This window comes from Lotus japonicus, chromosome 5, assembly GCF_012489685.1.
Source record: "Lotus japonicus ecotype B-129 chromosome 5, LjGifu_v1.2".
NCBI lineage: Eukaryota > Viridiplantae > Streptophyta > Magnoliopsida > Fabales > Fabaceae > Lotus > Lotus japonicus.
Genome location: NC_080045.1, coordinates 53,207,871 through 53,230,264, shown reverse-complemented (window position 1 = coordinate 53,230,264; position 22,394 = coordinate 53,207,871). Strand labels below are relative to the sequence as shown.

Genomic DNA, 22,394 nt, shown 5'->3' with positions numbered 1-22,394 from the left:
GCTTATTAGAACTGTCAATGTCCAGCATTATGTTGTTAGAAATTGATTGACTTAATACTTTGGCTTGTCATCAGAGTCAACATTTCTTTTAACATGAAATTCAGGGGAGGAAAAGTTCCCCCATTACAAGTGCAGTGCATGACACAAGCCCTTAAAATGGTACTTACTAATGACTTGCTGATGAAGGAACACTAACATGAACTGAACTAAAGACCTTTGACTGCCAATGCAATTTGATCCTACTAGTTGAGCTAATCCTCATTAGCAGAGTCCACAATTCTTACTAAATAAAGCTAAAAATATTAAGATAAATCAATAGCACCTCAGAGAAATTATCATCTAAAAGCATGTCACTTGCCCCATTCAGGCTATGTATTAATTATTTGTGAGTTGATTAGTGAAAATGATAAGAAATTGATTTATTGTGTGAGTTTTAGTTTTATAATTCTTAGTAGTAGGCTAATATAAACATCTTTTAAACTAAAATATGTTTTTCAAGACAGAAATCACTATTTTTTGAAGAAGTTTAATTTTTTCTCTTTTTTATGGGCTAGACCACTACTAGGGGGCGGACAAGCTTTTTCATCCCGCGTCTCATGTGAGCTACCCCTTCTTTATGCAACCTGAGTGTAGGACATGCTACCCGCTTTGATACCTCTAACTTGTGATACCTCATTTTTTACTTTACTTTCTATTTTATTTTTTTTAATCACATCACGCATTACAACTCATTAAAATTTTTTATAGGCAAAAGTTAGTTGTTAGTAATGTTAGTAAATTAGTTCCTTCACCAGGGTTTGAACCCTGACCCTTCACCCTTCATTCCCTTAGCTCACCTATTACAAGTCATCACATCCTTATTGACTGTTTTTATCACTTAATCAAATATTCAATAGTGTAATAACTTATTCTAAATGTATCATTTACTATCACTTATTTCTTCCATGTGTCTCTACTCTCTAAGCCATCTTTATTGACCATAATAAGATTATAGGAAAGAAAGTAAAAGAAATGAGAGAAAAGACTCATAAGATGAAATGATTTTGGTATCCTCGACATTACTCAGTCAAAGATACTGAAATTTTCAATTGGATTCTTCAACCCTGAACGCAGTGCACAAAGGTAAACAGACTAACAGAGAACCAGAGAGATGGAGAGCATAGTGCACAGAACAGTAGAAGTCAATGGCATCAAGATGCATGTTGCAGAGAAAGGAGAAGGCCCAGTAGTTTTATTCCTACACGGCTTCCCTGAGCTCTGGTACTCCTGGCGCCACCAGATTCTGTCTCTCAGCTCCAGGGGATACCGTGCTGTGGCCCCTGATCTCCGCGGCTACGGTGACACCGAAGCACCATCTTCAGTGACCAGCTATACATGCTTTCACCTTGTCGGTGACATCATTGCTCTCATTGATTCTCTAGGAGTTGACAAAGTATACCTTGTCGGTCATGATTGGGGTGCTGTTCTTGGATGGTATGTCTGCTTGTTCCGACCAGACAGAATCAAAGCCTATGTTTGCCTTGGTGTTACTTTCCGACCCTTCCTTGCAAGGAACCCAAATGTCAAAACATTAGATGGGTTTCGTGCCATGTTTGGAGATGACTTTTACATATGCAGATTTCAGGTTATTTTATTTTACTACTAGTAGAGTTTCAAAATCTCTTCATTTTGGTTATTTTGCTATTAGTTAATGAGTCCTTCTTAATTTGCTAGTGGGCTTTGGCTTTTGATTGATTAGGAACCAGGAAAGATGGAAGCTGAGTTTGCTGAAGTTGACACTGCATATCTGTTCAAGAACATACTCACATTGCGAGAATCGGGTCCCCCAATTTTCCCAAAAGGAGAGTATGGAACTGGGTTTAATCCCAATACTCCAGAGACCTTGCCATCTTGGCTCTCACAACAAGATCTTGATTACTATGTTAGTAAATTCAACAAGACTGGCTTCTCTGGAGGGTTGAATTACTACAGAAATCTCAACTTGTAAGTTCTTATTTTTGTGTGTTTTTTATACATTTGTGATTATTTTCCTAACTCCTATGAGAATGTATTAAAAAGTCAGTGTTTTTGTGGTAACATGTTTTAAAAAATCAATTTTTTTGCTAGATATAGAACCTGGTAGTTCGAAATTCATAATCTAATACTCTTAACAGAGATAGGAAAACAGATGATGAAATGGGGACTTGGAATTCAATATGGTATTAGAGCTTCAATCATTAATAACAGGAAGACTGGCTGAACCATAATCAATGCCTTATCGCACTAACTTAGTAACTTAGGTCGGCTATATAGATCGCAAGTTCATTTTAAAGATATCGGCAAGCTTTACATTGGCTGTAACTGGACTTAGGACCGGCTATGCAAAAGCATAGGCTGAGTTGAAAACTGACTGAATCATGGTGGATTAATTTTGTGGCTCATAAGGTAGTGGTTAATAGGATATTCAATTCCATGATTTTGCAGGAATTGGGAGCTCACAGCACCTTGGACTGGAGTAGGTATCACCGGTGTGCCGGTGAAGTTCATTGTAGGGAATGTTGACTTGTCATACGGTTCCTCAGAGATGAGGGACTATATCCACAATGGTGGGTTTAAGAAAGATGTGCCAAGTTTGGAGGAAGTGGTTGTGCAGGAAGGGGTAGCACACTTCAACAACCAAGAAGCAGCAGAGGATGTGAGCAATCACATTTATGAATTTATTAAGAAGTTCTGATCTGAGCCATCTTGATTCCATTCCATATCTTGCTCTGGAACCCCTCTCTAAATAAAACAGTGATCCTAAAATATCAAGATCGATGGTATCAAACTGAGCTCATTCTTCAGAGATTGTGTGTGTGCAGTTGTTAATTCTCATTGTATTTCCATTGGCACCACTCAAATAACAATTGTGGATACTAGCTATTATCTTCTTTAAGTCTATTGATTTCAAATCTTAATGATCTTTACTAGTGTCTTATCCACTATTCTTGAGACTTTTCATTTTGTTTCACTATAGACAAGTCGGTCGGACTTTCATCTCAATTCTTAAGAAGAGTTTTGTTTATTTTTATATTAAACTGCATACTAAGTTTTCGTGGTGGCCGTTACCTGTAGCTTGATGGTGTCCATGCTAGTGCCAAACTCTTGTTGGTGAATTGGAGAAGTAGGCACACGATTTCCCCACACCTACACCGGATAAAACGTAAGCTTGGGGTTATAATCAAAGACCCAATATGAAGAAAATAAGAGGGTTGAAGAAAGCAGTGTTACATTTTACGCAAAATCAGAGATTAAGACAATGTTGTGAAAGTAAAATATGAAATTTGAAAGTCGAATAAAAGAGATTCCAAAGGACTTGAACGGAGGATGTTTCAAATGAGAGAAGAAGGGAAGTCACAGAGACTATATAGAAATTACAAAACAGCTATGAGGAAGCGAGTAAAGAGTTTGAAAGCCGTGATGAGAATCAGAAAATTCTGGAATGTGAAAAAGCCACACAAATGAGATCATCAAGAAAAGCATCAACAATGATGATTGAAAGCAATGAACGACCAAGATTAATTTCAGTCCATGGGAAATTAATTATTCACAAATTTACATATATGTCAACGGGAAAATATTCATCCATGTGTATTGAATTATTGAATAATGTTTTACTCTCAAAACTGTCAAAACTTCTTCTTTATTATAGATATATGGATGGATATAGATATTGATATAGACATAGATTAGAACACATTTTTTATTTAGAAATTGCATCTCCATAGGGATTGTGGAGAACAACATGTGGAGTAGCATCAATGTTTATTTATCCGTACATAAGATGTTACATTAACCACCTAGAGCATTTAACTTTGGTAGTAGACTTAGATAGATTGACGTGGTGTAAGAATGACTTGGAGTGGAGAGGCTTTAACGTTAGTTATCCCGGTTTTTTCAACCATATCCACATGTCCTCCATCAATAGTTACTATTTCAAATTCATGCAATAGAGTAGCAAGTGTCATTTGCATTAGCTGAAGAGCGAAAGAGATTCCAGGACATATTCTTCTACCTGCACTAAATGGGATGAGCTCAAAATGTTTTCCCTTAAGATCAATGTCCTTATGGGTTGTGAGGAATCTCTCTGGGCGAAACTCCAATAGATCAGAATATAGTGAGGGATCTTGTTGAAGTTTTGAAATATTAGTCAAGAGACGTGTGTGAGCAGGCACATGGTATCCACCCACAATACAATCTTCCATGGACTCGTGAGGCACACTAAGTGGTACAGTTGGGTATAAGCGTAATGTTTCCTTGACGATGGCTTGTAGATACTCCAACTTCTCAAAGTCTGATTCTCCTATCGCATTTTCCCTACCAATTTGTGTGTCTAACTCATGTGTAGCCTTATTTAGGACTTCACGGTTGTTGAGAAGTAAGGAAAGAGCCCAAGTCAATGTTCCCGTCATAGTGTCTGTGCCAGCTAAAATTAATTGCTGCAAAATACAGTAGCATCATTTTAGTTGATTTTTGGAGATTTATTATATTTTTTTAGTATTTTAAATAGAATAAAACTGCAAAAGTCTTAATCATGACAATTAAAAAAAATCAAGGACTAAATTTGCTAAAAAAATTATTTGAGTACCAAAACTACAAATCAACAATAGTAAAAGGACTAAAATCCAATTAAATGTCAGTTTCCTTTAGTAATTAAATTAGTCAAAATTGATTTTGTTCTACATTGAATTAATTTAGTTAAAAAAAGTAATACTCCCACCTATTATTATTTTGTTTATAAGATACAATTTAAATTTCAACTTTTTTTCTTACTTGCTCATTCATAGAAACGTGATTTCTTCCACAATCTCCAAAATAATAACAAACATTGTTGATTTGCATACAATAAAATATGAGAGTTTAATGAATATGCACTGACAGTGTAAAATAGTTTTACACAGACATCCAATTGAATTCCGTCAAATCAGAAAATATCTTATTCTTTTAATTAAAATTAAAGTCAAATGTAATTATCTCTCCTATGTGGCATGTTTTGATTGGATGACTGTGTAAAACTATTTTACACTGTCAGTACATATCCATTAAACTCATAAAATATTGGCGAACATTATACACTAGTATTTTGTAGCGGTCAGAAACCAACATAAATTATTATATAAACTCTTCAATTAAATTGTGGTGGTTAAAACTGCTAAAAAATTGTCGGTGGAAGGTGTTCGTCATGTGTACATGAATAATTTTTGTATAACAAAAGAAAAGTGAAAACATGATACTATATATATACATACCAGGCATGTGGATTTGATTATGGTATCAGCATCATGACCATGTACACACTCATCATCAACGGTGGCAAGAAGCAAGTCCATGAAGTCATGTTCACCCTTTTTCCATTCTCCTAAACCACTGTTGCGTTTGTGTTGCTCAAGCCAAGCCTGAGCGAAGTCATCCATTTCTTTTGCTGTCTTCTTCATTTTCTTCTCATATCCATCCAAATCCAACCATCTCAAAAACGGTACCGCATCAGAAACAGTAAACTGCCCAAAGAGATGGAAGAAATCCCTAACTGCTTTTCGAATTTTTTCATTCTCTTCCTCGTCATCTTCACAGCCCATCCCAGTTAACCGTTTTCCTAACACCGTTCTGAACATAACGTTTAGTGTTATGTCCGCAAACCATTTTTCCATTTCAGTAACTACTTTTGTAGCACCACTTTCCCTCATCATTACCCAATAATTATAGCTCTTTTTCACCGCTGCCATCACCTCCGAGTGCATCACTTCCTTCAGCATTTCTATGCGTTTGGTGGACAGGACCTCCAGTGTGGCTATCTTGCGCATGTAGCGCCAATATGGGCCATAGGGGCTGGCACCAAACAATGAGCTGTTGACGCCCAAAACTTCAAAGGCTAAAGAGTTGGGACGGGAAGCAAACACTTTGTCGTTTACAGTAAAACACTCTTTTGCCATTTCCCAATTGCTCACGACCAAAGTTCGATGAACACCTAAACGCAAGGTGAAGATCGGTCCGTATTTGTCGGCCATGTTACCCAAGATGACATGAGCTGCGTGAGACCCACCTAAAAGGTGGAGGTGACCGATCAAAGGCCATGCACCCCCAGCTTCCGGTGGCGGCGGTGCCTTTGTGGATACGTCAGCATGGCTTCTCTTCAGTAACCAGAAAAGAAGGCAAAAGAGAAAGAACAGTGTGGCATAGATTGTGAATGGCTCCATTGGCTGTGAGAGGAGAGTATCGAAACCCATGGTGTTGGAAGATTTTATGCTATGAGCTGAAGCTTTCGATATGTATTTAGCTGTGAGATTACCTTGGATTTTTATAGAAGTTTCTGATTGTAGGAAAAGCACCGCCTAAAGAAAATGGACAGCATTTAAGATTTTTTTTTTCTCTTTTTTGGTCGGCATCGCGTCACAGCTCCATTTCATTTCTTCTTTTGCAATGCGGTCCCATTAAATAATGACAAGAAATCCAATTCATCAATAGGCCCCCACATTGTGTCGTATGGGAAGCCGGAAAGGTCCATATTTTTTTTTACAGGAGGAAAAGTAACAAAACGACAAAATTAATTAAGAGAATCTAAAAACAAAGAATCATAAACGAAGGAAGGTGACTGCTTCCAAACTTGAACGGGTGAGCTTGACGGCAAGCCTCCCGGGCTAGTTTGTCGGCCGTGTTATTCTTGGCTCGATCAACCTGGAACAAAGTAACATGTTGTATACTTGCCATAATAGAACGAACGCGACATATCTCCTCCCTATTCCAGGAGCTTGTGATTTTGGTCCCTTCATGTAGAGCATGGATAACCTTCGAGCAGTCAGACGAGCACGAGACCTCGGTGTAGCCTATCTCTAGAGCATGACGGAGCCCCAGCTCCATAGCAAGGAAAGGTCCATATAAATATAAGTATATAAATATATGATGGAAACCGGAAACAAATAAAAATGGATCCAACAACATAACCTCCGAAGATGGATGTGAAAGGCAAAGCGAAAATTCAAAAATTGATATGGGCTGTTGACAAAAAAAACCCAAATATTATTTTTCGTCAAAGAAACCCAAATATAATCAACATCAGTAAGGCCTAATATTCACCATATCCATATGTTTCTCATAAATCAAATGTATAACGGAAAGAAACTACTTTCAAACTACCAGGTAGGACTTCAGTGACATGTTGGGGAGGCCAACAGAGGTCCAATCCTAAAGGAACGCCGAGGGATCTCCTTGAGAATGGTTACTCACAGGAGATCCATCGGCGTTCATTCAGGGGTGGACTCAATCTTGCTACCGAATTTGCAACTTACATTACTTTCGAATATCATTGGTTATCTTTCAATGATAAAGCAGAAAACGTAATACTTGAATTTCAAACAAGCAGGCATCACATGATTAACGATTATCCATTCTCTAGCATCAAAATTGAGTTAAAAGTAAGGTCCACATAACATAACACTTCAACGTCGAAATAACGTTGCATCAAACTTAAGGCAAAGCCCAAAAAAGAACAACATGCTGATCCTACACAGCTAATAAAGGAAACGACAAATACGCACATGGCTCTGCCAGCAGTTGGTACATACACTTAGGTGTGGAGGTACTGGGTGTCATAATGAAAATGGAACTATACAGAAGGAAAGAGAAAAAAGCAGGAGAGGAATCTAGAGCACTTCAGCAAAACTGTTTAATTTCACAGGACATGCAAGGTACCTGCAGGCGAAAACACACCACCCAGTCACAAATGTCAAATGTAATTACTGTCTACTGATGAGGGAGATACAACAAAAAAGAAATACTATTGCATCAAACTTTGAACACGAGGGAGATACAAACTTGGGTATTAATTTTAGAAGTAGCTAGAGAGAGCAGAGGATTCCTCTCTCCGAACCCACATTGCATTGGATGCCAATGGCTTTACCCCTCTCTCACGTACATGACAAAGACTTGTCACATTCAAGTCTGACTGGCTGACTTACACTTCCCAAGACCCTCAATTATCTCCAGCAGACCCTCAATTAAAAATACAATTAAAAATACAATCAATATCAAATGGATAGATTATCTGTAGGAACTAATGCACTCGTAACATGCATGTAGCTTAGAAGAAAACCTCACCCTCCAAGCTTATAAATATAGGCTTTAGGACCTGACTTTGGACTTAGGAGGTATATAGCACATAGAATAAGAGAGATGGAGAGCATAAAGCACAGAACAGTGCAAGTAAATGGCATTAAGATGCATGTTGCAGAGAAAGGAGAAGGCCCAGTGGTGCTGTTCTTGCACGGCTTCCCTGAGCTCTGGTACTCCTGGCGCCACCAGATTCTGGCTCTCAGCTCTCAGGGATACCGTGCTGTGGCCCCGGATCTCCGGGGCTACGGTGACACTGAAGCACCCACTTCGGTGGCAAGCTACAATTGCTTTAACATTGTTGGTGACATTGTTGCTCTCATTGATTCTCTTGGCGTTGACCAAGTGTTCCTTGTTGGCCATGATTGGGGCGCCATCATTGGCTGGTATGTCTGTTTGTTCCGACCAGACAAAATCAAGGCCTATGTTTGCCTCAGCGTCGCCTACCGGAGCTTCGTCCGATCAGCAGATTCGCAAGTAAAAATCGTGGATGCTTTTCGTGCCTTATATGGAGATGACTTTTATGTATGCAGATTTCAGGTAATTTACTAGCTACTAGCTAGTATACGGTTTTCATAATAGTGGCAGACATCTGACACTTGCAATTTGTGTTGACGGTTACTATTCTGTAGTTCAGCAATCATTTTTGTTGTATCAATTGAACCTAATCAACCTATCTGATCAACTAAACTGCATGCTATGATCTTGGGTTTTCTGGTGATTATTAGGAACCAGGGAAGATGGAAGCTGAAATTGCTGAAGTTGGCACAGAATATATGCACAAGAACATACTCACAATGCGAAAAACAGGTCCCCCAATTTTTCCAAAAGGGGAGTTTGGAACTGGGTTCAATCCTGATATGCCAGAGAACTTGCCCTCTTGGCTCTCACAGCAAGATCTTGATTATTATGTTAGTCAATTTAACAAGACAGGCTTCTCTGGAGCGTTGAACTACTATAGAAATCTCAACTTGTAAGTTTCTTTTATGTTGTTTTCTTATGTATTATGTATCAAAAGCAAGTCTTTTTATATAACTTAAATGAAAGAAAAAAAAATGAATCTTACAGAACAGTTGATGAACCGGGTACTTGGAATTTTAATTTGATATTAGAGCTTCGGTCACAAAGTAATGGTTTTGTTATTCCAGAATTGATTATGAGGAAATAGAATTATTTCAAACATGGTACATTATTTTTGTGGCTCATAAAGTAATGGTTAATATGATGATCACTTCCATAATTTTTCAGGAATTGGGAGCTCACAGCACCTTGGACTGGAGTACCCATTACCAATGTACCAGTGAAGTTCATCGTAGGGGATGTTGACATAGCATACAATTTCTCAGGGATGAAGGAGTATATCCACAATGGTGGATTCAAGAAAGATGTGCCAGGTTTGGAGGAAGTGGTTGTGCAGGAAGGGGTAGCACACTTTAACAACCAAGAAGCAGCTGAGGATGTGAGCAATCACATTTATGACTTCATTAAGAAGTTCTGATTTCAGCCATCTTGATTCCACAGCCTGCTCTCTCTCTCTTTCTCTCTCTAGTCTTGTTGAATAAAACAGTGTCTTACTGGTGTTAAACCTGCTCATTTGTTCTGAGCTTCAATTTCACTTGTTTTTCCTTAATAATAAGGTTCCTTTATGCTCCTATCTACTATCTGGATATACCAAGAAAGATGTACGGTCTAATGAGGCTACTATCTTCAGAGGTACTGTCAGTGTATGTGAAGTTATGATTCCTCAATGTATGAGATCCCTTTTATTGGCAACACGCCAACACTAAGATAATAATTATGTATTCTTGATTTCTATTATCTCATTTACGTGTTTTGGTTTCAAATCTTAATGATCTTTAGGATTGTTTGAGATGCATGATAAGAAGATACAATAGGATAAAACAAGGGTTAAATATGTTTTTTAGCTTCTATATTTAAGCAAATTATTGATATGTTCCTAAACAGATTTTTCTTAGTTTTTCCAATGCAGCAAAAAAAAACAGATTTTTCTTAGAAATAAATCGCTAACTAATGGAAATGGAATGTTTTCATCCCTTTGCCAATTTCAGTGATGATTTGGACAGCTTGCGTGGTCTTTTTTATTAACATGGATTTTTTTCGATTTTCAACAACAAAGGGACCAAAACCGAATCTGAAATATTGGAAGTCACTCAAACTCAACTCCTCTTCCCTTCTTCCTCTCTCATCATCATTCAAAAACCTCAAACCCCATCAAATTCTTTTCTCCCTTCCAACTACCCAAAACCCCAAACATTTCTAACCCTCCATTTCTCTTTAATTTGATGTTTTAGTCATTATCTTTTTTTTCTCTTTTGATATTTTTTTCTTATTTTTTTTTTCTATGATTATTAATACCACATTTGTCATGACATCAGGTTTATAATCCTTATGTTGCTTCTTTTAAAATATACTACATACAAATTTATAGAAATTATTATTTAAGAAAGGCATTTCAATATATTTTCTAATTAAATCTAATAAATTTGATATTTATAATAAATTTCAAAAAAATATTAATTTAGAAAAGTATACTTTAAAATATAGATATAGTAAATCTGATCCATTTCATTTCATATATACAAAAAAAAATTTTAAAAGTTACAAAACTTAACTATTTTAGAAAAAATTCTCGTAGCATGGGATAACATAGTTTTATTCTTGATTCACTCAATCTCAATATAAAAAATGTGGGGCTTGGCGGAATTGTGGTTGTTCACATTGTATCTTAATTATATAAATTTTGCCTACAATGTGCATCACATTGAAACCATATTATTGATGACAACTGAACTTTACAAGAGGTATGCATTCATACAAACTAATATAATAATTCCCTAGTAAATTTAAAATAGATGACGTTGAAAACCATGTGGTCTCAATCTGCAAACTTGGTCTTGCATCAATTAAAGATACGTTCTAGGTTCTCTAACACAAAAGGTCCATATAAATATAATTATATAAATATGTGATGGGAATACGAAACAAATAAAATTAGATGCAGCAACATACTACCGCAGATGAAGATGGAAGGCAACACAAAAATTCAAAAACTGATTTCTACTTGACAAAACAAACCTTAATCTTTTTCTTCAAAGAAACCCAAATATAATAAACATCAGTAATGCCTAATATTCACAAGATAACACCAAATAGTTTGGGGTAACTCTTTAAGTATGTTCCTAATGAAACAAATGTATAATGATTACTAAACTTCAAACCCTAAAAGTCGAATGTATGTTGTAATCACTGTAGTTAACAGGTGATAAATTAACTTTAATAAGCATCTAAATCTTGCTACCGAACTTGTATCTTTCATTGCTTTTGAATATAGTTAGTTCTTTCAATGATAAAACAGAAAACGTAATACTTCAATTTCAAACAAGCATGCATCACATGATTAACGATTATCCATTCTCTAGCATCAAAATTGAGTTAAGAGTAAGCTCCACATAACACTTGAACATCGAATAAGGGAACGAAGAGCAAAAATCTTCATACTTAAAAATCCTTATAAGAAATAACATGAAAAGTGCCTTCACTGGATTTCAGAAGTAAACACCAGAAAAGAAATACTACTGCATCAAACTTTGAATCCTCGACTGTTCCTCTTTCCTCTAGCCATCTCAAACTTCCTTCCCTTTGATCGCACATAAGGCTTGGTGTGGCTGTGTGGCACACCAGGAGCACGACCAAAGTGCCTCACAGCCTCACGAGCATTCTTAGGGCCTCTAAGAAGGACCTGCATCCAAGAATTTTATAAATAAGATCTAAATGCAAAAAACCTATAACCTCAAAACATCCTAAGCTCATTCTATCAAACAATATAGCAGAATTCTTGTACAAACAACCAACGAAACAGGATAAATCAATTTCCATAAAGAATTCAGAAGTATAACATGGGTCAAAAACAACTAATATGAAGCAAATATTCCACAAATCGCGTAAACAACAGCAATAGCATGGTGGAAGTTTCTCTGTTAGAGACAAAAAGAAACAACAAATTCCATAATATACAAAATTCAAAAAAAGCATGTTCGATACTGATGAAGAGAAATAATTCCACCAATTGACAAAAAAGCAGCTATTCATGAGAGTTAGTCATTCAGAAGAGGACAAAAGTCCATACCGTGCCCTGTCCCAGAGGAGCTGCAAGAGCCAACTGATCAAATGTCAAGCATTCACCACCGGCCTTTTCTATTCTTGCCCGTGCTGTCTCAGTAAACCTAAGAGCGGTAACCTTCAAGGTTGGAACCTCATAAACACGAATATCATCAGTTACAGTCCCCACCACCACAGCGATCTTACCATCCTGTTTGGACAAATTTCAAAATGAAATTAGAGAAACTGATGAACCAAAGAAAATTACAGCAAAATAAACATACATCAAAAGACTAACCTTCCCCTTCATAAACTTGACCAGCCTTGACAATGAGAGTGGAGGCTTGTTAACCTTGCTCATGAACAAGCGCTTGAGTATCACAGCATTAAACTTGCTTCCAGTTCTCCGAACAAGGAAGCGATAAAGCTGATCATGAAATAACTTATCAGAACAATCCAATATAAAAAGAAAAAAATTGTGCAGGCATACATCGAAATAATTACACATGTAGAGAAATGGGTAAAAAGATGTGAGAATAAAATGCTTCTGAAACTACAAGAAGGTATTTCCAAAAACACATGAATAAACTACTACTTTTAACAAGACACAGTAATTATTAAAAAAGATGATGTTCCCTCAGTATAATAAACTGAAAGTATGAATTATCTTTGATCACAATTAACATGGAAATGGATTAACCTATCAACCTTTTACAAGCACAAAACCAACAACACTGCATAGAGCTAAGCAGTAGTTGGGGTTGGAGATAAAATTAAGTTACGACAATGAACGACTTGCAGTTCCACCAACAAATTAGACCAAGGGTTCAATCAAACTGAGTATAAAATGTGGGTGACATAGTGAGGGGAGGGTGTTTATCAAGGTTGGCTCAGACAAATGTGGAAAAACACTAGTCCTTGACTTAGCAATCGCGAAGGTCTCATAATGAGCTGGGATCACATTTATCATCATCAACACAAAAAAAATTGCATCTGAATTATAGCATGCTATGTAACAACTAATCAGCATAATCCAAGAAAGAAAAAACTGCATAGATACACATCCAAATAATACAACACTGAAAACAAAATGATTCAGAAACAGATATCAGGAATCTCCAAAAACATGAGTAAATTTCTAACATCAAAATGAGAAATGATAATTCAATAAAAACCCAGTTCCCTCAATATTCTAAATTGAAAGCATGAAACATATATTTTCAGGGGTGGCTCAGATAAATGTGGAACAAATCTTAGTCCCTGACCTTCACACATAGTGAAGATCTCATAGAGCTGGGATCACATTCATCATCATAGACAAAAAAACAATAAAAATGAATAAATCATTTGAACTATATCAAGCTATGTTAGATAAACTAACATCAGAGATAAGGTTTTACCTTGACTAGAAGCTTGAGGTAGATATCATTGGACTTGGGTGCTGTTCTGTTCTTCTTCTTGCTCTTACCTCCTGCCTTCAGATCAATCCCCTGCAAATCCAATTCAAATGAAAAATCGTCAGAAACGAGAAAACCCTAAATCTGAAACACGACGATGACAGAGAGAGATACAGAGAGAGAGAGGGAGAGAGAGAGAGAGAGAGAGAGAGAGAGAGAGAGAAACGAACCATGGCTGCTGCTTGTTGTCTCCGACGCTGAGAGAGAGAGAGCCGCACCTGCAGTTGAGGATGATGAACACCAACTAGGGTTTTGGAGTGGCTGCTTTGCTTTCATAGTACCTATTTGGGCTCAAATGATGGGCCAGACACTTCACTGACCAGCTAAGGCCCAGTTTCTAACCCATGATATTCGATGTAGGAAAATAATTTTTTTAAATGCTTTCATTCAATTAATTAAAATGTAACTAGGGAATTGGGATACAAAATTTAAACAATCAACTTTATAGTATTTGTTAATTTTAATTTTTTTTGTTCGATTTTTTTTTTAATTTACTAAGGTCATGATGGTCTTTAAAAAAAATCATGGTGGGCATGCTGTGTCCATTTTTTATGGGATCTCATTGGGACTCATTGTAATAGTTTCATCCATGATTGAGGTATGATTGATAATGTTATTATTTTGCAGAAGGTTGTTGTATAATATGAACCAGAAAAAAAAAACGAAAAATCAAAATATAATTTTCAACTTGGACTTGGAATAGAGGTATGATTTGGTTAATTGGGCTTATATGAAAGAAACTCACCACTTTTTTTTTGCACTTCTTCATCACATTATTTCCTTAATTATGTTATGTGTGTTTTATTCTTTTCATTCGTTATTATGGATTGGGATGAAGTTGCTCATGTGCTCTCTTACTTAAGGGTGGCGCAGGGTCCTTCATTTCCTTACTTGTTTATCCTTTATGTGGAGTGTCTGGTTTTTACTACCCATAATCAAGTTGACCAAAATCATTGAATTCAAAATAAGATATATCTCGGAATGAGTCTTCTATTTCACACATCTTTTCGGTTGATTATGTACTCTTGTTTGCTAATGCTAAGGTGTCTTAGGTGAGATTAATTCAAGGGGTGCTAAATAATTTCTACATGGCATTTAGGCTTAAGATGAATCTTGCTAAGTCAATAGCTCTTGTTGCGGTTAGTGTGTCTCAGGATAAAATGATAGGTTTCAGGTGTAACGTCGATATTTTTCACTCCTCATTTTGAGAAAGTGCCTTGGTTTTGGAGCATTTTAATTTTATTGTGAACACTCTCTATGAAATTGGCTTCTTGGAAAATAAAGTTGTTCAGGTATAGTGACATTGGCTAAATTTGTGTTGAATGTTATTCCTATTTACATGATGTAGATTTTTTGTATCCTGCAAGGTATTTCTTAAAAGATTCGGGTTCCTTGGGTTGTTGTGCTTCACCCGAATGTTGTGTTACTCCATATCATGTCTCATCCTAGATCTTCTTTTCCTGTGTTGCAGTTGTTTATTTGCACATGAATGCACTTTTTGTGTCATTGTTGCGTCATGTGGTTGAATAATAAGAGGAAAATGAAATAATGGGAGTATGAACTAGTGTGTACAAATGATATGGGTTTGAACCATTTAACTCGTGTGTTAAATAGTAATATTTTGTGTCAAACAGTAATATCAAATGGTAATATTTAGTTTCAAAACTGAATTCCATTGTTTCGCTCACATTCTGAAATTGATTACATTTTTTTGGAGTGCCAAAAAATCAATGCATTTGTTTCTCTTCCCAAATACAAATGTCTTTTCTGCTATCATTCACACTCCCTTTATCTTCTCACTCTCGCCCCTTTCTCTCTTAATTGAGAGCACCTCCTCTTGCCTCACCTCTTTCACGACATGCTCTACCCCTCTCATCCATTTCACAACATTTCTCTTTTTCCATCACCAACACAACAACACCATCAATACCCATTAAAGCCAACCTCTTTTCAATAGGTCAAAGCACATATCAGATTGACAACCCTCTCTTCAACGTATTGGAGCACAAATTGGAGCACCAACACTCTCTTCAATGGATTATAGTACACATCGAAGTATCACCACCTATGAAGCCATTGAAGCTCCTCTTTGGGCCCAGATCAGAACACCGCAACCTCTAAAGCCATCGAAAACTCCTTTTATATTGAGTGTATTTGTTTCAAATTCATAGTATTGTATTTTTATGTATAGATATAAATGGTTGTGTTAATTTCATCTTTTCAAGTTTATTGTTCTATTTTGCCAGTTAATTTCCTTATTGAAAATTGCTACAAATTAAACCTACGAAATGTAAAAAGTTATACATTTTTTACCGAACCATAAATACAACAAATTATGGGCTTTCCTAGTGATATGTACATAATCAATAAACTTAGAGGTCTAACATTCAACTCCTCCTTCAAGAATAAAAAAGAGTAAAAACTTAGATTTTTAAGCTAATTGATTTTATACATACTACTAGGCTGCACAAGTTTTATTGTATATATTAATTGACCAAATATATATAAGGTTTTACAATTGGCAGAATTTGTAACAAACTTCACATGTCGCTATCTCCGTGGACGTTGGCACTTCATAATGCAAGAACAATTCACAACTTTTCATGCTAATTCCAATTCGTGTTTTTGCTTGCGAATATCATATATTCACATAATATGTTGCGAATTCTTCATCATCAAAACACATCACAATCCCATATGACAAAAACTAACTCATACCTCTTAATTTCTAGACCTATGTTTGCTAATTACTATATTTTTCACATTATTAAAAAACTCATTTTTTAATGCTACCCAGAAATAACATTCCTATCCTAATATCAATATAGGTGCCCACTAGGGTGGACCTCTTTTTTTTTGGTCCACCGGTGGACCACGATTAATCACCGTTAGATCTGAGAATATTAGAATATTCTATAATTGAATGGTTAGGATTAGTTGAATAATAAAAGGGTAAAAAGATAATTTGACAACCTACAGCTCCTCCTCTTACAGGCTCTTCTCCCAGCTCATGTGCGGCGTTTCTTACCACATCCTGATCCGAAAAATATTGTTCGTGGAAGAAACTATGCTAAGCAGCGTTAGGAACAAAAGGGGGTGGGGGTGGGGATGCATTCCTCTTCAGGCCAGTGTTCAGTCAATTAAGGTATGTGCATCTTTGTTAATATCTATGCCCCAATTATTGGTGCTTAGAGGAGAAGGCTTCGGGATGAATCAGAGCTTGATCTAGTTGGATTGCCTTTCAACTTGTGGGTGGTTCTGCAATCATCTTTGTTTTTTTGTGTGGATTTTTTCAGAAATGCTGGTGGCTTAAATTACAATGTAAATTTTGCAGGTTTCCTTTTTTTCCAGCACTCTCTGCCTTCCCACCTTCACCTCCATACCCTCTTTGCAACACTTCCTATTATAAAACCCAGAAATAGAAACCAAAGAAGAAAAATTGAATCTTTTAAGTTGAAAAACAAAGACAAAACGAAACTCAAAAACCCACCCATAAACAACAAAAAAGAGAAGAAAGATTGAATCTTTTCTAATTGAAACCCACAAAAAATAGAGATAATGCATTACCAAGAAAGTTGAAACACATAAAACTCAGAAACAAAAATAAGAGTGAAGCTAGATTGAATCCTTTTTACTGAAACCCAGAAAAAATAGAGACATGGCAGGCATTGATCTGTGCTAACAAAGAGAAGAAGATTGAAGAAGAAAAAGAAGCATAAGAGAAGATGGATCTATGCAAGCTTTTGATTTTTGATTTGTGGGCACTTTTGATTTTGATTTTTTAAGAGAAGAAGGTGATGATTTTGATATTGACAGAGAAAGGGATGGCAGAAAATTAAGAGGTGTACAAAAAAGCTGATGACTTCATCAATGGGTTTAAGAAGCAACTGATGTTGCAGTGGAGATGATCAGCGCAAATTGAAAGCAATAAGGAAGTTCCGATGAAGAAGGACGGTGAAAGTAAGGACAGGAAAGTTGGAGGAAGAAGGAGAAAAAGGGGTAAAGTCTCAATTACCCTTGGTGCAAAGTCAAATATACCCATGGTGCACCAGTGAACCAAAAATAAAATGGTCCACCCTAGTGGTCACCCCTAATATAACTATGAATGATCTTTGATGACTTAACAAATGCAATCCCCCTAAAATTATTAAAAGAGTGAGAACAAAATTGATTTAATGGTAGAGGGGATGATGTGCACTCTTCCAACATAATTTCATATGAGATGAGATCATTTTAAATTACAACAAACATTTCATTATTTAAAATCTTGCTTCCTCCATTTCAAAATAAATGTCCATTTTGAGGAAAACTTTTTTTTCTTCATCAGGAAAACCTTTTTTGATATTTCCGTATAATATCTATATATGAAAACAATAAATAAAGAGAGATAAATATGTAATTCCAAGGATAAACTAACAAAACAAAATATATATTTTACAAAATTAACATTAACAAGTACATTATTTAATATGGATTTTTCTTCTCATAACTCACTTGGTGAGTTAAGGGAAATAAAGGGTTTTACAGGGTGAAGGGTCAAGGTTTAAATCCTGGCAAAGAATTAATTTACCAACAATTAACAACTAACATTTACCTATAAAAAAATTCATAACAACTATTAGCCATTTAATGGAGTTTGGACGGTTAAGATTTGAAATAATTTTCAAATTACAATTCATTGTGATTAAATTTAAATTGATTTTAGTTAATGGCTCTTATCAGCTTATTGCATTGGCTACAATCTAAACCCTAATCCTGGTACATTGTTACGAGGGTGAAAATAATCTACCTAATCAAGGCTTTATAAATTATAGGATTAAATATGTTTTAAGTCCTTGACTTATACACCATAATCTAAAATAGTCCCTATAAATTTTTCATAGTTTTTAGTCACTGAAATTTTGCTTGATTGAAAGTAGTTCTTATGATGTTATAAAGCATTTTTAAAATATTTTTTACCCAATCAACAACACACGTGGAAAACATAGTCACATATAGGTGTCTATTATCTACATGTAATTTTTACGTCAGTTTAAATAATTTTAAAATTCTCTTTTATCAAATTTACTCCTTTAAAAATTATCTTTTATCAAATTTAGTCCTCAGTTTTTTTTTTTATCAAATTAGTCATTTTCCCGTAACAACTTCTTCCTATTCCTCTTCCCACTCATCACACTTTCTCCCACAATTCTTTCCAACAAGCCACCACACTCAAATCATGATAGTCTTAAAGGAAATATTCTAATCACCAAGTTGCATAAATTTTTTAAGAAAAGAAAATAGAGCTGGAAAGAAAGAGGCTGGAAGGAAGATGAAGGAGGAGAGGTTTGGGGGACAAGAGAGAAAGTTTGAGTGTGGTGGTTCACTGAAAAATGGTGGGAGAATGAGTGAGGGGAGGAAGAGAAAGTAGTTGAAAAGGAAAAAAAAAACTAAATTTAATAAAAGAGATAATTAAAGGACTAAGTTTGATAAAAAAGAATTTTGAAATGAATAAATCTAATGTCAAAAATAATACATAGTTACTTATATGTGACTAGATTTGCCACATTGGCTGATGATGACCGGATAAAAAAACATTCAAAAATGTTTTATGATTTCATATGGACTATTTTCAATCAATCACAAAAGTTAGAGAGGGTTATAATAAGAGATTGCAATAGACTGAGAAAGTTATTTATCAATTGTCAATGATCAAAATGATCAAACTTATAGACTAACTAGTTAAAAATATGTTAAAATCATTATCTCATAAGTCAAAATAAATGTCATTAATTCAATTTAAACAAGCGTATATATATTTCTGAGTAAAAAAAAAGCGTATATATATTTCCAATGTAAAAAAACAAGTGTATATAATTACATCATTATATTTAAAGATATAAATAAGTTAATAAATACATAAATTTAAGATAGTATTATGAATATTCAATGTAAACATAATAGAAATAATAAATAACTTTATATTATTATATTTTTTTCAAATAGATTATAAAGCTTTTTTTAATGACTTTTAGATACTTTTAACTAAGGGCTCGTTTGACACGTCGTATTAGGCATAATAGTATAAGCTTATACAATACATTATGAGTTTATCCATTGTTTGGTCATGACATTGTATTGCTTATCCGTCAAAGTCCCCTTATACGTTAAAATGACTATTTAATCAATCATGTGAGTGATGGATAAGGCATGATAAAGTTGTGACGTATAAGTCACCATCACCACCACCCTCCATTACTGCCAACTTACACCACCATTGGCACCACCACCGCCAACGGTGTTGCCGCCACCACCCGATCACTGCCGCCGCCACCACAACCACCAACGCCCTACCGCCACCACCACCATAATCGCCGCCACCACAACCCTATCGCCACCACCACCATAATTGCCGCTACCACTCTATTGGCCACCACCGACACCACAACCACCACCCTATCGCTACCACCACCACCATTGCCTCCACCCTCCACCGTCACCGCCTTACCACTACCACCACCACCCTATCGTCGCCAAACCACAACCACCATCGCTGCCACCACCGCCACCGCCACCACCACCACCACCACAACACCGCCATATCACCACCACCACCATAATCATCGTCACCAATATGCCACCACCGACACCACAACCACCACCCTCTCGCCACCACCACCACCATTGCCTCCACCCTCCACCGTAGCCGCTACAGCCTTACCACCACCACCACCCTATCATCACCACCACAACAACCACCATCGCTACCACCACCACCAACCTATCTCCACTGTCACCACCACCGCCACCAACACCAACCTACCACCATTGCCACCACCACCACCAACCTACCACCACTTCCATCACCACTGCCGCCACCGTTATAATCACCTCCATATTTGATTTTTATTATATATCATTATTCAATACTTCATTAAACATAAAATTGCATTAATTTAAACAATATGGTAAATTATACAGAGTATAGTCAAACGCTGGATAGTATAAGAAAGTTATCAGGGCTTATACTATCAGGCCTAATACTATCAAGTCATATAAGTCACACCAAACGGGCCCTAAATAGATTTGAAAAAGGTCTAAAATTTGTCCATTTATTAATTAGGTATGGTTTGACAGAGTCTAAAGTAATAAGTATGTCATAGATCTTTATCTCTAAATGTAGAGTGAACAACTTCCATGATCTCTACAAAAATGGGAATAGCTCAATGGATAATGGATAGAAACAATTTGAAACTAATCAGCGGATCAAGGGACAACCATTTTTAATGAGGCATCTATTTTGGTATCCTGTAAACATAGGAATCTTCATATCCAAACGGCCAAACAAATAAACCACAAGTTAACTTCAACATTTAAACGAGGTATGCATAGTAATTACCCAGTTTCCTCAGTGTAATAAACTGAAGGTATGAATTATCTTAATCAAAATTAAGATGGAAATAGTTTATCCTTTGAAACTCTTACAAGGACAAAACCTACAGCGCCACATAAAACTAGAGATTAAGGGTTCAACAAAATTGAAATTATAAAATGTGTGACAGAGTGAGGGAAGGGTAAATGCCTCAGACAAATGTGGAAAAGATTCTAGTCCCAGACCTTACAAAAAGGTCTCATAATGAGCTGGGATTCACAATTATCATCATCGACACCAGTAACCAAAAAACATGCATTTGATTTGTAGCAGCGTGATAAAAAAAAGAATGGATAAATGGGATATTAGATGTGTGTGAGATAGTGAGGGAAGGTTGTTTTTCAAGGTTGGCTCAGATAAATGTGGAACAAGTCTTAGTCCCTGACCTTCAACAAATGAAGGTCTCATAGAGCTGGGATCACATAAATCATCATCGACCACAATAAACAGGAAGAATGGATTTAAACTAGCATTAGAACATTGAGATCAATGGCAAATTAACAAAAACAGAAGAAAGCTTTTACACAGAAACACAACAATTAGAGAAATACAGAGAGAGAACGAAACATTGAAACACGCTGTGAAAAGAAGCTGCGCCGCCAATATATAGGATGCCAATACACAAAATAGGGTTTTGCTTTGCATTCTTCATATTAAGCGGGTGCATATCTGGGTTCCGTTGATGGGCCATCTTTGGTTCAAGATGAGGCCCAGATTCTAACCATGGACTTTATAAATGGGAAAAAAAACTTTACATTCTTATTCTTTCAGAATGATTAGAATAATTCAGTTAAATGTAATGTCGCACCCCTCTAAAGTTAGTACATTATACGCACTTTAGAGGAGTCAAATCCCTCCTCCGGTAATCTTTAATCATCGCAAATTATGTGTACGAACAAAATGATAGAACTTAACCCATAACAATATTCTTTATTAACTAATAATTTAAATATATTTATTAAAAAACAAAAAATATTATGAATTTGTACGACATGTTAACAATCATAAATCTATTAGGTTAAAACATAGTGACTTAACATTTCATCTCTTAAGTTATGTGGTTAGAAGTTCGATTTCCGACTTTTGTGAATGAAGAAAAATCTTATAGGTGGCCCTATCCCTTATGGACTAACTGAACCAGGTTAGCAATCATTCATTTGAAGACCGAACCAGTTAAATTGGGCTAGCATGCGAAAACTCCACCTGTGGTGAAATTGGAGATTGCTGCACATATCTCAAACTTCCTTTTGCAATTGGAAACAATCTTGCACTTGGCATTTCACATT

The 22,394-nt window shown here is 35.9% G+C and overlaps 4 protein-coding genes and 4 non-coding genes across 8 annotated transcripts; 2 read left to right on the top strand and 6 right to left on the bottom strand.

Annotated features, from left to right (window-relative positions):
• The first annotated feature begins 982 nt into the window (after window positions 1-982).
• On the top strand, window positions 983-2,941 carry LOC130717233 (uncharacterized). The gene is made up of 3 exons (XM_057567386.1): window positions 983-1,624; window positions 1,739-1,983; window positions 2,464-2,941. The coding sequence occupies exons 1-3, from the start codon at window positions 1,151-1,153 to the stop codon at window positions 2,711-2,713; spliced, it is 969 nt and encodes a 322-aa protein (XP_057423369.1). The 5' UTR covers window positions 983-1,150; the 3' UTR covers window positions 2,714-2,941.
• A 704-nt stretch (window positions 2,942-3,645) lies between these two features.
• LOC130717231 (cytochrome P450 CYP82D47-like) lies at window positions 3,646-6,349 on the bottom strand. The gene is made up of 2 exons (XM_057567384.1): window positions 5,268-6,349; window positions 3,646-4,457 (listed from the first exon to the last, which is right to left on the bottom strand). Exons 1-2 carry the CDS (start codon window positions 6,240-6,242, stop codon window positions 3,846-3,848), a joined length of 1,587 nt encoding a protein of 528 aa, XP_057423367.1. The 5' UTR covers window positions 6,243-6,349; the 3' UTR covers window positions 3,646-3,845.
• Window positions 6,350-8,065: 1,716 nt separating this feature from the next.
• LOC130717232 (uncharacterized) lies at window positions 8,066-9,936 on the top strand. Its single transcript, XM_057567385.1, has 3 exons — window positions 8,066-8,661; window positions 8,850-9,094; window positions 9,370-9,936. Exons 1-3 carry the CDS (start codon window positions 8,185-8,187, stop codon window positions 9,617-9,619), a joined length of 972 nt encoding a protein of 323 aa, XP_057423368.1. The 5' UTR covers window positions 8,066-8,184; the 3' UTR covers window positions 9,620-9,936.
• Window positions 9,937-11,536: 1,600 nt separating this feature from the next.
• LOC130720387 (60S ribosomal protein L18-like) lies at window positions 11,537-14,010 on the bottom strand. Its single transcript, XM_057571022.1, has 5 exons — window positions 13,868-14,010; window positions 13,641-13,730; window positions 12,539-12,667; window positions 12,269-12,451; window positions 11,537-11,881 (listed from the first exon to the last, which is right to left on the bottom strand). Exons 1-5 carry the CDS (start codon window positions 13,868-13,870, stop codon window positions 11,723-11,725), a joined length of 564 nt encoding a protein of 187 aa, XP_057427005.1. The 5' UTR covers window positions 13,871-14,010; the 3' UTR covers window positions 11,537-11,722.
• LOC130721691 (small nucleolar RNA snoR69Y) lies at window positions 13,124-13,223 on the bottom strand. The gene has a single exon (XR_009013612.1). It is a non-coding gene; the product is annotated as a small nucleolar RNA snoR69Y (small nucleolar RNA).
• On the bottom strand, window positions 13,458-13,565 carry LOC130721690 (small nucleolar RNA snoR69Y). Its single transcript, XR_009013611.1, has one exon. It is a non-coding gene; the product is annotated as a small nucleolar RNA snoR69Y (small nucleolar RNA).
• Window positions 14,011-21,248: 7,238 nt separating the features above from the next.
• Window positions 21,249-21,348, bottom strand: LOC130721688 (small nucleolar RNA snoR69Y). The gene has a single exon (XR_009013608.1). It is a non-coding gene; the product is annotated as a small nucleolar RNA snoR69Y (small nucleolar RNA).
• Window positions 21,349-21,453: 105 nt separating this feature from the next.
• On the bottom strand, window positions 21,454-21,547 carry LOC130721689 (small nucleolar RNA snoR69Y). Its single transcript, XR_009013609.1, has one exon. It is a non-coding gene; the product is annotated as a small nucleolar RNA snoR69Y (small nucleolar RNA).
• Between the last annotated feature and the right edge of the window lie 847 nt (window positions 21,548-22,394).

What these genes read in the sequence shown, in the direction of transcription:
- LOC130717232 (XM_057567385.1), top strand. Translation starts at nt 8,185, where the DNA reads ATGGAGAGCATAAAGCACAGAACAGTGCAAGTAAATGGCATTAAGATG. An exon ending in TTTATGTATGCAGATTTCAG is followed by an intron (nt 8,662 to 8,849) that starts GTAATTTACTAG and finishes GGTGATTATTAG; the next exon opens with GAACCAGGGAAGATGGAAGC. An exon ending in TACTATAGAAATCTCAACTT is followed by an intron (nt 9,095 to 9,369) that starts GTAAGTTTCTTT and finishes ATAATTTTTCAG; the next exon opens with GAATTGGGAGCTCACAGCAC.
- LOC130720387 (XM_057571022.1), bottom strand. An exon ending in ACCTCAAGCTTCTAGTCAAG is followed by an intron (nt 12,668 to 13,640) that starts GTAAAACCTTAT and finishes TTTCATGATCAG; the next exon opens with CTTTATCGCTTCCTTGTTCG. An exon ending in CTCCTCTGGGACAGGGCACG is followed by an intron (nt 11,882 to 12,268) that starts GTATGGACTTTT and finishes TCTTGGATGCAG; the next exon opens with GTCCTTCTTAGAGGCCCTAA.
- LOC130717231 (XM_057567384.1), bottom strand. Translation starts at nt 6,242, where the DNA reads ATGGGTTTCGATACTCTCCTCTCACAGCCAATGGAGCCATTCACAATC. An exon ending in TAATCAAATCCACATGCCTG is followed by an intron (nt 4,458 to 5,267) that starts GTATGTATATAT and finishes TGTATTTTGCAG; the next exon opens with CAATTAATTTTAGCTGGCAC.
- LOC130717233 (XM_057567386.1), top strand. Translation starts at nt 1,151, where the DNA reads ATGGAGAGCATAGTGCACAGAACAGTAGAAGTCAATGGCATCAAGATG. An exon ending in TTTACATATGCAGATTTCAG is followed by an intron (nt 1,625 to 1,738) that starts GTTATTTTATTT and finishes TTGATTGATTAG; the next exon opens with GAACCAGGAAAGATGGAAGC. An exon ending in TACTACAGAAATCTCAACTT is followed by an intron (nt 1,984 to 2,463) that starts GTAAGTTCTTAT and finishes ATGATTTTGCAG; the next exon opens with GAATTGGGAGCTCACAGCAC.